This window comes from Vulpes vulpes, chromosome 2, assembly GCF_048418805.1.
Source record: "Vulpes vulpes isolate BD-2025 chromosome 2, VulVul3, whole genome shotgun sequence".
Classification (NCBI taxonomy): Eukaryota; Metazoa; Chordata; class Mammalia; order Carnivora; family Canidae; genus Vulpes; species Vulpes vulpes.
The window spans coordinates 164,555,130-164,568,270 of NC_132781.1; the positions used below are offsets into that span (position 1 = coordinate 164,555,130).

At 43.2% G+C, this 13,141-nt stretch overlaps 1 protein-coding gene across 3 annotated transcripts in view; it reads left to right on the top strand.

Annotated features, from left to right (window-relative positions):
* Positions 1-13,141, top strand: part of MTOR (mechanistic target of rapamycin kinase) — a 121,501-nt gene that overhangs the window by 31,600 nt on the left and 76,760 nt on the right. For all 3 annotated transcript variants that reach the window (XM_026011911.2, XM_072751208.1, XM_072751209.1), the window contains 4 exons: positions 7,793-7,879; positions 10,742-10,909; positions 11,396-11,508; positions 12,043-12,205. In XM_026011911.2, coding sequence (XP_025867696.1) covers positions 7,793-7,879; positions 10,742-10,909; positions 11,396-11,508; positions 12,043-12,205 — 531 coding nt within the window. The remainder of the gene's footprint in view (positions 1-7,792; positions 7,880-10,741; positions 10,910-11,395; positions 11,509-12,042; positions 12,206-13,141) is intronic.

Here is a 13,141-nt window from a genome sequence, read left to right on the forward strand (position 1 = left end):
GTTTCCGGTGTGCTTGAGAATAGCGGGTATTTACTGATGTGTTATATACAATGTTCCATATATGTCATTAGATTTGAACTTACTACTGCGTTCCTTTTTTTTTTTTTTTTTTTTTTTTGCATTCTCTTTAATTTTTTTTTCTTATCTGCCCATTACTGAGAGAAATGAGATAAAAATCTTCCTTTACAATGGTGGGTTTATTAATTTCTCATAGTTAAGTCAGTTCTGTTTTATATATTTGGGGGGATATGTTAATTAGGTATGTTCAGATTTAAAATCATGGTATCTTCCTGGTAAGTCGAATCTTTTATCATTTTGAAAGGACTCTTTTTATCTTTAATAATACTTCAAATTTATTTTGCTTAATTTTAGTATAGCTACACCAACCTTTTTTTGGAGGGTGTATCTCTTTTATTATCCTTTTACTTTAATTATTTTGTGACTTTTTGCATTAGATGGGTCTCTCATGATAATATGTATAATAAGATAGCTAGATTATCCCTTTAATGTAGTCTGAAAATCTTTATTAATCAGTGCATTCAGTCCAGTTGTATTTATCATGATTGTTGATATATTAAGGTTCATTTCCACCATCTGATGTAGTGCTTTATTTTTGACCTGCTTTATCTATTTATTTTCTTTTTTTCTTTCTTTTTTGGGCTTGGTTGAGCTTTCATTTTCTTACCTTTGCCCTCTACTTGTTGGCCACCTTTAATTTTAGTAAATGTTTTGTAATGGGATATTTCAGTTGTAAACAAAAGTAGACAGCTGGGGCGCCTGGGTTAGTCAGTTGAGCATCCCATTCTTGGTTTCAGCTCAGGTCACTAGGTCATGGTCATGAGACCGAGACCCACATTGGTCTCTGCTTAGAGGGGAGTCTGTTTGAAGATTTTCTCCCTCTGCCCTTTCCCCGACTTGTACGTGTGTTCACGCTCTCTAAAATGAATAAATCTTTTTTTAAAAAATAGACAATTTATATTAAATTCCCATATTCATAAGTAATTATTAGCATTTTATCAATTTGGTTTCATCTTATTACCCCTCCCCCCATCTCTCCCCACACACATACACAAACATTTTTTTCTGGGGTGGTTTTTTTTTTTTTTAAGATTTTATTTATTTATTCATGAGAGACACAGGCAGAGGGAGAAGCAGGCTCCATGCAGGGAGCCAATGTGGGACTTGACCCCAGGTCTCCAGGATCACACCCTGGGCCAAAGGCGGCACTAAACCACTGAGCCACGCGGGCTGCCCATTTTTCTGGGATATTTTATTTTATTTTATTTTATTTTATTTTATTTTATTTTATTTATTTTTTAAAGATTTATTTATTTATTTGCTCATGATAGACACACACAGAGAGAGAAAGAGAGGCAGAGACACAGGCAGAGGGAGAAGCAGGCCCCATGCCAGGAGCCCGACGCAGAACTTGATCCCAGGATTCCAGGATCGCGCCCTGGGCCAAAGGCAGGCGCTAAACTGCTGAGCCACCCAGGGATCCCCTTTCTGGGGTATTTTAAAGCAAATAACAGATATCATACTTTTTCACCAATACTTTTCCCCCATATAACCAAAATTACAAAAGTAAAAATGATGCTTAATATCTTCTGATACTAAATATTAGAAGTAAAAGTATCTACAAAAGTAAAAATAATTGCTTAATATCTTCTAATACTAAGCCTTCTTCACATGTCCCTGTTTGTCTTTAAAATGTCTTTTTATATTTGATTTATTTGAATCAGAATCCAGATAAGGTTTGTACATGGCATTCAGTTGATATATCCATTTCTCCTATCCTCCTTTTTCCCCCACTTTTTTTTCATGCCACTTATTTGTGGAAGAAAACAGATCATTTGTCTTACAGAATTTCCCATTCTGGATTTGGTTGTTTGTATCTTCAAGGTATCTTAACTTCTTGTAAACAGATTAGATATAGTTGATTAAATTAAGATCCCTTCTTTTGGAGAGAAATACTTTATAGGTGGTACTGAATACTTCCTATTTCAACAGTTAGTAAGCAAGTCTTTTGTAAAATGATCCACTTCTAGTGATGTAAAGGTTAATCAGTGGGCTCAGGGACTATGATCCCATCAATCAGCCTTTCTCCTACTCATTTAGTGTTCATTGAAGATTGTTAGAATTCTAAAATGATTATTTCATTAACGACTGGAAAGCTGTGATTTTCTAATTCTATTTCCTGGATTTATTAGCTAGCGATCACCTATAAAGAACTTTATGTTGTCAGCTATTCAGTTAATCTGAAGTATAGTTCATGCAAGAAGGGCAGAATAAATACGTGATTCTTTCCTTGTGTTTATCAGTGTTTTCAGCGTAATGAATCAAGTCCCTTGCAACTCCTCAAAGGTGACTCAGGCACAACCCCTGCTGTTTAGGGAGTATCCTCATCAACTCATGGAGCTATATATAGTATTTCTGTTCATTGAAGGCACTATTCTTTCTCGTGATCTAATTATCCCAGTCAGCCTGACTGTTGGGTTCTTTTTATATTGGCCAGTGGTCTTAATCTTCGATCGCTTTTTTGCTTTCTGGCAAAAAAAAAAAAAAAAAAGGCTATTCTGAGTTGTCAGGTACATTTCACTAAAGGCTGGGCATGGCCTCTTCCAAGGAGCTGTGGTGTCTTGAAGTGAGAGATAATAGCTAGAGACTGAGTTGGTGTGTTGGGTGCTCATTGCTACTGGTGTATCACTGTTTCTCAGCCATTCGGTGAACAGAACTAGAAATAGGTAATTTTTAGAAAGAGGAAAAATAAGTCATGATGTAGTTGCTGTATCTTGCAGAATATGTCCCTGCATGTATCTTGTATACATATAAATGGTATTAGTCACAGTAAGATTTCTGAATGTAGTTCAAGGTTTTTTGATTTTTGTGTGTGTGTGTGTGTGGTTCTTAGTCTGTGTCCTTTGGAGATACACACCAAAATATTCTGTGTAAAGTCTCTTGAAATTCATCTTTGAGCGATTGTGCAACCAACTTGATTTATAGTTAAATTAGTTTCTGTTTATTTTCAGTTTTTAGAAATTTCTTTGAGTTTTTTCTAATATAACTTTTATTCTAGTAATGTAAGACATTAACACAGTTTCAGAGCCAAAACTATAAAGTATGTTCAGTGACATATAGTTTGTCTCCCCATCCAATACCCTGTTTCTTCCTGTAGCATTTCCTATTGCTACTATAACAAATCCCCACCAATGTCATGGCTTCAAACAGCACAAGTTTATTATCTCACAGCTCCATAGGTCATAAGTCTGACAGAGGTCAAACTAAACCAAGTCAGGGTGCCACTGGGGCACAGTCTTTCCTGGAGGCTCTAAGGGAGAGTCCATCTCCTTGCTATTTCTGGCTTCTAGTGGCTGCCCACATTCCTTGGCCCTCTTTCTCTGCCTTCAGAGTCAGCAATAGTGCCTCGCTGACCCTTCTTTTGCTGCCAGATCCAGCTCTCTGTGCACTGTCATCAAAGGTTCTCTGCTTTTAAGGGATAATCTCCATATGTCAAAGTCCTGAACCTAGATCATGTCTTGAGGAGTCCCCTTTGTTGTACAGGGTCATTTATTTGTGGGATCTAAGGTTTAGGACATAGACCTCTTTGGCCTACCTTTATTTTGCCTATACCTCACTTCCCCGTAAGGTAACCATTTGATCGTTTTTCAATTTATCTTTTCATTCTTTGTTTTTGGAAATGTAAAGAAATCCATCTTGCCTTGCCTTCCTTCCTCAGAAGAGAACTTAATGTAAACAATGTTGGGCGCCCCGCCTTTTTTCACTGTCACAGCAGCGTGTCCTGGAGTTTGTGCCATGGCAGCACCAGGATGCCTGCATTCCTTGAGAGGTGATGGCACTCCACTGTGTGGACAGCCGTGTGACCCGTCCCTTTGGATGAATGCTTGCATTTTTTCCATTCTTTTGGTACTTAAAATGATCCTGTAAAAAAAGCTTTGTATGTACATCATTTTTACCTCTTTCTGTACTTGACTGGCCTTGCTTTTTCCATTTATTTTATTTTATTTTATTTTATTTATTTTTTTGGAATCTGTACACCCTGTGTGGGACTTCAGCTCACAACCTGGAGGTCATGATTCGCACGCTCCTCCGACTAAGTCAGCCAGGTGCCCCCTGATTTTTTTACACTCAGATCTTTGAGCTCTTTGGAATGTGTGCCTCTGTACAGGATGAGGGATGGATTCATTTTGTCTTTTTCACCCTTAGATTTAGTCTCCCATCCCTAACTTTAATGCCTAATTTTAAAAAATCAATCCATATCTTCATCCTTCTCCTGAATGACATACAAAACTTAGAATGATTGCTCAGGCTGTCTGATTCTCTCTTTGTGGTATCGCTTTTTTTTTCCTACCATCAAACTAAACATCATTGCTATTTTATGCAGACACGCTTCCTGTCTCGATTCTCTGTGTTCTGTTTCCCCCTTCAGGGCTTTCTCCTAGGATCTTTATTCTTCTTTAGAATGAGGAACATTTGTGAGCATCCATCAAAGTAAACTCTCTGTTTCTGTGTATCTAAAAAAAAAGGTGGGCAGCCCAGGTGGCTCAGCGGTTTAGCACTGCCTTCAGCCCAGGGCGCGATCCTGGAGTCCCAGGATCGAGTCCTGCATCGGGCTCCCTGCATGGAGCCTGCGTCTCCCTCTCTGTGTCTCTCATGAATAAATAAATATTTTTAAAATAAAAATATAAAAAATATTTATTTCACCATCATTTAAAATCTTGATTTAGCTGAGGATACGATTCTGGGTTCTCCTACAACTGTAGATAAGATCCCACATTTTATGATTTTTTTTGTTGTTGTTGTTGTCATTGAGAAATCATGATTAACCTTTTCATTTCATAACCATTTCATTCACTTTTCTCAGTGGCTATTTCAGGTCCTCTCATTATATTTGTTGCCCCAAAGTTGCAATTATTGTGTATCTAGATAGAGATTCTTTCTCACATCCTCTCTGGGACTTGTGGACTTCCTGAATATGAGAATTCCACCCTCTGTTTTTTCCTTCCAGAGTTTGATTCACATGTAGAGCTCACTTTGTCCTTAATGTCTATTAGTTTCCTCTTTGTATTTTTCCTCTTGATCTCTTGGAGATCCAACCTGGATATTTCTTCACACCCCTTTTTGTTCATGAATCCTCAACTGTGTCTCAGTTGATGACCTGTCCTTGAGTTTTTAGTTTCAACTACATTTTTTAAAATATCTAAAGTTATACTAGGTTCTTTCTAACTATAATATACTAGTTATACTAGGTTCTATATGCTTAGTATTTTTTGGTGGTATCCTATTCTTTACTCATTATTTTAATTCTCACATTTATTTATTTAAGCACTTTATTTTATTTTATTTTTTAATTTTATTTATTTATTCATGAGAGACACACAGAGAGAGGCAGAGACATACGCAGAGGGAGAAGCAGGCTCCCTGCGGGAAGTGTGATGTGGGACTCAATCCCAGGACTCTGGGATCACGCCCTAAGCCAAAGGCAGACCCTGAGCCTCCCAAGTGTCCCGATTTAAGCATTTTAAACAGATCTATTTTATATTTTTTATCCAGTAATTCCAATATATATTAAATCCTTGGTGGGTCTGATCCTGCTATTTATTGTTTCTGCTGAGTCACATTGGCAGTGGTCTATCCTTATGTGTCTTATAATTTTGGATCATGTAGCCTATGCAGCTGGGCATTTCCTGGAGCAGTACTAGAAAATGTGCTCTCAAGTTGCATCTCTCCAGAGAAGACTTGCACTTGCTTCTGCCATATGACTCTTAAAAGAAAACTCTAAGTTAATTTCTTGACTTAAAGTTTCTCAGTCCACATAGTCAAATAATGCTCTAAACTCATATGGGAATGACCTGAAATTACAAGCTATTGGCGAAGCCGTTTTTCCTACCTACTAGACTCCACATCCAGCCTGACAAATGTCTTTGTCTCCTTTTGCCAGTGGACAGATTTGGGGGTGGTGGGGGAATGAGGTCACTATTTCTCTTAACACATAGCCCTCTGAAGGTCTGGTTTGCTGCAAAAGGTTTCCATTCTGATAACAATACAGTATTTTTTATTGCTTATGCGTTATCTTTAGGCTTTTCATGGCAGAGACATCTAACCCACCATATTTTCAAGAACAAAACTCTGTGTCCTTTTAAAGTACTAATGTTCAGGGGGGAAAAAGAGGAGAAAAGCTTGTGGAAGAATGGAAGAATCTAAGGGAGAAGAAATGAGGGGGCTGCTAGACTCTTTGCTGTGCAGAAGGCCCTTGCTGTGGGCATCTATCCTGTGGCCGCTGCAGGTGGCTTAGCACCGATGAGCTTCCCCCATTACACCTAGTGCGAAATGACAGTAGGGGTCAAAAGGCTCTGTCCTTTCTGTCTCCTGGTTTTCCTGACCTCCCTGCCATCCCTAATGCCCTGCTTTTCCTCCAGCTTCGGTTTTCTACCTTCTTTCAGGTTTTGCATAACAAAAATGTAGCTAAAATCCATTATACTTAGAGTCTCACATCCCTTGACTTCTGGAATGTCCCCTTACAAAGACCATTTCGCAAAAACAGCATGATTTGATGAGGTGGCTCCCAAGAGGTAGGTAGGGATGGCTGTCCTGAGTTGAGTCAGACCTGTGCCATGGATAGGCAGGTTCTGACCACCTTAGAATCCACTGGTCTCCCTGTCTTTAGAGAATGTATCCACATTCCTTGGAGCCCAACCCTGTATGTCATGTGAGTCTCACCTCTCCAGGTAGTAAGTCTGTTACTTGCTATTTGAAACAACACTTTTTACTTATCCCTAACTTGCCCATGTTTCAAAATGCAGGTAAGAGTAGAAATATGTATGTTCATTGCTAAATTGTCCTTATTAATGAGGGGAGGCAGAGGCATAGAGAGCTATAAAAATCTTTCCAGGAGGGGGGTTTAGAATATGATTTGCTACTGCATATAACAAAATAAAGACTATACCATAAAGACATCTTTAGCCAAGAAAGTAGCTGGGTCACCTTTACTCAAGCCTTTTTATTCCGAGCCTGTTTTAGCAGAAGGCATGTCTTCTTATGCCTACACCATATCAACCTGAATAGAATCTCCTTATCCCATCCCTCCCCCAGTTTGCTTACTGTCTTGGCTCACGGTTTCTTAGAGACCAACAATTTACCTAATGAACTAAGATCTGATTGATTAATTAATTACTATAAGTGAACCACAATACCCATCATATGTCACTGTATTTATTTAGAAAGTAAGTGGTAGTGAATTAGAACTGAAGAGACAAAAGATACATTTACAGTTGATGAAAAGTCTCGTGTCCATTGTGAAGTCTGAGTCACCCGGCAAATCCTTCGGTGGTAGCTGGTGTTCAGGGGAGCACTTGAGAGGCCTCACATCCCGCTGCTGGTGCTTCCCAGGGGTTCTCCACTTAATTTCAAGGGAGCCCGGAGACAGGTACTGTTATCTGCCTCTTGCCCCTGAACAGGCCCAGGGCAGAGAGGTTAAATGAAGGTCGCAGAGCCGAGGTGGCATCATGGCTCTCGATGGCCAGTGTGGCCTTGCAGCCCTTGCGGCGGGGTCAGGCTGGGGGCGGGGGGTAAAACCACTGAGAGTTGTTTCTAGTCCCCACTGCGATCACTGCCGAAGGGTTTCAGTCTGGTTTTTTTAAGACTTGATCTCAGAAAATGGATGTGGTGGAAACGGATTGCATAGCTGTGTTTGTTTGTTCCCACGGACTTCGGATAACCCTGGGAGTTCTCCGTCATTCCTGATGCCAACTCTCTGCCCTCTTCTCCGCTCCAGTTCCTGTTCCAGCAGCTGGGAATGTTGGTGTCCTTTGTGAAGAGCCACATCAGACCTTACATGGATGAAATAGTCACCCTCATGAGAGTGAGTACAAGTTAGTGCTTTGGCCGGTCCTTCAGTGTTTGGGTCAAGGCACCTGCAGAGGCAGGTTGGGAGAGCATGGACATTTTTGTCCTGGGTCTTGGTAGAGCTGTGACATCCGGAGTGTAAAATGTGGGACAAGGGTCCCCGGTGGGTGATGACAAGGGCGGAGGGCAGCTGCCAGAGGCTCTAGCACCTGAGTCTATAAGGTGTGAAGTCGGAGGAAAAGTCCTGAAGTTATTGTTTTGCCAGAAATAGACTCTCGAGTTCTTTGCCTCGCACACAACAAAGCAATTTCACTTTAATATCACAACAGTGCTTTACTGTTCCCAGGAAAGCCTTCCTTCATACGGCCCATAAAACCGTGGCCTTAAGAGAGGTTTGGGGATTAGCACTATTAAATATGATGAACTCCTGTCGGGCACTGAGGAGGAAGGCGAGGCTTTACCCCACCGCCTTCCAGAGCGTAAAAGCCACCTTCTGACTGCAGCAGTACCCGAGGAAAGAGGAAAGGCTCCCGTCCCAGATTTTATAACCTGCTTTAAGCAGGTGCGGACGATTCCCCATCGTCGGTGGCAATATCGTTTTTCCGTCTGAGGAGGCGGCCTGCTTCCTGCTGTTCTGTATCATTTAAATGTCTCTGTTGGGAAGCTTGCTTTGCAGAGATGGCTGTGCCCTCAAAGAATTGGAAGACAATTCTTCCCTGATTTCTGCTCTTCTCTGCCAGCCCTTTGTAGTCAGCTTGGAGGAAGCCGCAGGACTAAAATCAAAGTGGCTCACTTCAAAACTGGAACTTCCCTGAAACCGGGTCTCAGAACTGAAAAACTCCTGTCTGTACAAATAATTAAAACCGTGCGGCTCTCAGACTCCTGCTACGGAGGCCTCTGTCGAGCGCAGTGCTGGAGGGCCGCGGGCCGTGTGGGCGAGGGGCCGGGGGTAGCCAAGCAGCACCAATCAGAGACTTAGACCCCAGAAAAGGCTTCGGACCAAAACGTGGGAGTTTGAGACAGGGAGCTTCATACCTGCAAAACGCAGCTTTCATTTCCTCCAAGGTGGATGAGCTGCACCAGGGGCTCTTCCTCTGACTGCCCATCCTGGGCATTTTAGAGAAGCCCCTGTAAGCAGCCAGTAGTAATACAGTGGAGAGGGCAAGCGGACTCTGTCCAAAGAAGGCAAAGTGCGGGCTAAGCGACTGCACATCAGACAAACTGTGGAGGTGTAACATCTCAAGTGTTTCTTTGGCAAAGGTTTTTATCTAGAGAAAATAGCCTTTTTCAGAGAGAATACTTCTCCCTTCAAGCAGAGGGAATGTTTTACCAGCATCTTTTAATATGGTTTTTACTTTCTAAACTGTTAGGATTTTTAAGACATTTTTATTTTTTTATTTTTTATTTATTTATTTTTTTAATTTTTTTATTTATTTATGATAGTCACACAGAGAGAGAGAGAGAGGCAGAGACACAGGCAGAGGGAGAAACAGACTCCATGCACCGGGAGCCCGACGTGGGATTCGATCCTGGGTCTCCAGGATCACGCCCTGGGCCAAAGGCAGGCGCCAAACCGCTGCGCCACCCAGGGATCCCCTTAAGACATTTTTAAATAAAAATATTTCAAGCTTCTGTAAAGCCTTACTTCTGAGGAGTTCTTTCTTTCTTTTTTTAGTTGAGGGCCCCAAAGTATGAATATGCATGTGTTGCCATCATCATTAGGGCTTCTATCATCATCAAGTCTCCTTCTCCGGAGGTTTCAAACAAGGCAGTAGGCAAGTTTCTTTTTGAGTTGATTTGAAGTGACAGCTTTTCCTAGAGTCAGAAACTAAGACCAGTTTGGGTACCGAGCCAGATCCTGTGGCCATTTGGCCAAGTTTTTATTTTGGTAACTTACGTGGAACATAACTTCGTGGGTATAGAAAAAGTACTCCTTTTGTGGCATTATCCAGGCCTGAAAATGATTTGGGACAAATGTCAAGTGCTACCTATATCTAGCAAAGTCTAAATCCAGAAAGGGCAGGAAACTTAGTTAACACTGGGATCACGCTCTGCTGGATACTGGATGGTACCCAAAGTAAAGAATCTACCGGAGGCAACCTGAGAGCCCCTTGAGTGAAGTAAACCATTCACTCACTCTGTAAATGTGTGTTTGGGTGGCTGGACTATGCCAGGTGCTGTGCGAGATTCTGGGGAGACAGAGGTGGCTCAGAGGGGCTTCCTGCCCTTAACTAGTTTACAGTCTAGTAGAGAGAAGGGGGCAAAGTGAAGTTCTTGCAGGTGCTAGAAAAGAGGGAGCAAAGGGACCCAGAGTATGTAACAGAACGGGAAAGCCTCCATAGAAGTGAGGCTTGAGCTGGGTCTAGAAACACAGGTGGGGCTTTAGCTGAGCAAGAGGAGGAACTCTAGGCAGAGAACAGCACAAACAAAGCACAGAGGAGTGGAGGAGCCTGGTGCTTTTGGTAAAATGCAGTTTAATTTGTACACTGTGGGGATCCCTGGGTGGCGCAGCGGTTTGGCGCCTGCCTTTGGCCCAGGGCACGATCCTGGAGACCCGGGATCGAATCCCACATCGGGCTCCCAGTGCATGGAGCCTGCTTCTCCCTCTGCCTATGTCTCTGCCTCTCTCTCTCTCTCTCTGTGTGACTGTCATAAATAAATAAAAATTAAAAAAATATATTTAAAAAAAAATAATTTGTACACTGTGACTATGAGCTAGGATACGAAGAGCCCTGGGGAGAGGAGGCCGGGGAAGGACTCCCTCCCGCGGCCAACTGCTCACTACAGTTTTGCTTCTTTGGGGCCATCTCCGTTCCTTACTTCTTAGTTCAGCAGAAAGGCACTTGGCTTTGCTTCTCACTCTTTTCCCTCTTCATAGGAATTCTGGGTCATGAACACCTCCATCCAGAGCACAATCATTCTTCTCATTGAGCAAATTGTGGTAGCTCTTGGGGGTGAATTTAAGCTATACCTGCCCCAGCTGATCCCACACATGCTCCGCGTCTTCATGCATGACAACAGCCCAGGCCGCATCGTCTCCATCAAGGTGAGTCCAGAAGGGCGTCCTCTAGAGACGTTTCCAGCAGCTGTAAGAGTCCAGGGGTGATCAGCTAAGAGGCAAGCCCCTATTTTGAGTGACACAATGGTGCTCGAACCACAAGGTGGAATCCAAAGACTGCTAATAGCCGATGCGTGCAGTTAACAGGATGTTTACAGCCAGTCCTCTCTTGATTGGCCGTATGTTTTATCTCCTTTAGTGGATTATTCTCGGTAACTGTTGTATCCTTGACCCATTCTGTCTGTTATCTAGCAACTGATTCTTTATCCATTGAAAGCAGCTCAGAGAAAGCAAAATAATAACACACAAGCAAAATAAAATGGGGAGAGTGCTACCAAAAAAATGTAGCTCGAGACCACTTTTCAGAGTCCCCACAGAATTCGGGGGACCCACACACTTGCCCCGCTCCGTGTGCCTGGGTACTTGGTACCTGCCTGTATTTGTTCATCACTGGGCCTTTGCTCCCTCTTGCAGCTGTTGGCTGCCATCCAGCTGTTTGGTGCCAACCTGGATGACTATCTGCATTTGTTGTTGCCTCCTATCGTGAAGCTGTTTGATGCCCCGGAAGTTCCTCTGCCATCTCGGAAGTAAGTACCTGCACTTTGGGACTAAGTAGCCAGCAGGCTTTTCACGTTTTGTTGAAGATGTCCTTTTTTTTTTTTTTTTTTTTTCTTAAGGATTTTATTTATTTGTTCATGAGAGACACAGAGAGAGGCAGAGACACAGGCAGAGGGAGAAGCAGGCTCCATGCAGGGAGCCCGATGTAGGACTCGATCCCGGGGTCATGCCCTGGGCTGAAGGCAGACGCTGAGCCGCTGAGCCACCCAGGCGTCCCAAGATGTCCTTTTCTTAAGTTTGCAGGCCATCTTTCCTGTTTTGTTTTTTTTTTTTTTTTTTTTTTACCTCAGCTTCAGCTCTCTTTATTTAATCCAGATATGCCCCAGGTTTCTTGAGCTCTTAAGCATCCCCATCCCACTGGGGCATAGGTTGGATCCATGTCACCTGGGATGCCTCCAATCCCTGCCTTTCCATTTGGTACTGCTTGTTAAGATAACTCTCAGCCATTTCTCATTCTTTGGGACCGTATATTAGCAATTACCATGTGTCTGCGATTGTTGTAGGGCAGCGTTAGAGACTGTAGACCGCCTGACAGAGTCCCTGGACTTCACTGACTATGCCTCCCGTATCATTCATCCGATTGTTCGGACGCTAGACCAGAGCCCGGAGCTGCGTCCCACAGCCATGGACACATTGTCTTCACTGGTCTTCCAACTGGGGAAGAAGGTGAGGCAGGAGTCCTAACCAAACATGCTCTTCCGCCTTGCTTGGGGAAGATGACTCTGTCTGTGAACGTCTCTACTTGTAGCTCTCAGCCATCGTCAAAGAACTAGGAACCTTTGCTTTTTTTGTTCCTTCATTTATTTAGCAAATATTTCTTGAGCCACCTCTGTGGGCTAAATGCTGTTCTGGCGTTAACATAACCGTGTTGTCCTCATGGAGCTTACATTCCAGTGAGGTATGGCTCATACACAGTCTGTCTCGTCGAGCACAGAGTGTGAGTGGGGAGAGATGCTGTGTATTTAGGGTAGACAGCGAAGACCTCTTAATAAGTTGACATTTGACCAGAGACCTAAATAAAGGTCTGAGCCCAGAGAGTCGGATGCTGGCAGAAGGAGTAGCAGATGCAAAGGTGTGAGGAGGATGCTCGAAGGGTCCAGGGAACAGCAGGAACGCGGTGTGGCTTCAGAGGAGGCAGCGGGGAGGCTGGGGGATGGGGAGGGCTTGGAGTTCTGGTCAGAGAGATAAGCTGAGGCTGGGTGGGGCGTGGAGACAAGGTTCTGTAGACCAGTGGTTCCCAAATGTCCCCGGACAGGAACTACATAGCTGGGAACCTGTTAGAAATGCATATTCTCAGGCCTGTGCCCAGACCTGAACCAGAAACTAGCTGTGGAGCCCAACAGTCTCTGGTTTGATAAACCCTCTGGGTGATCCTGACGCCCACAGAAATGTGCACATCACTGTTACGGGCCGTTACAAGTGCTTGGGCTTTTTTTCTGAACAGGACTAGAAGCCTTTGGAGGCTCTTGATCACAGGAGTGCTGTGGTCTGACCCGGTGACTCACAGTGCTCTGTGAGGAACAGACTAGGCCAGGGGCAGGAGCAGAGAGCCATCAAAGGCCATCGTGGTAACCTAGACGAAGGTGATGGGGACTAGTATTG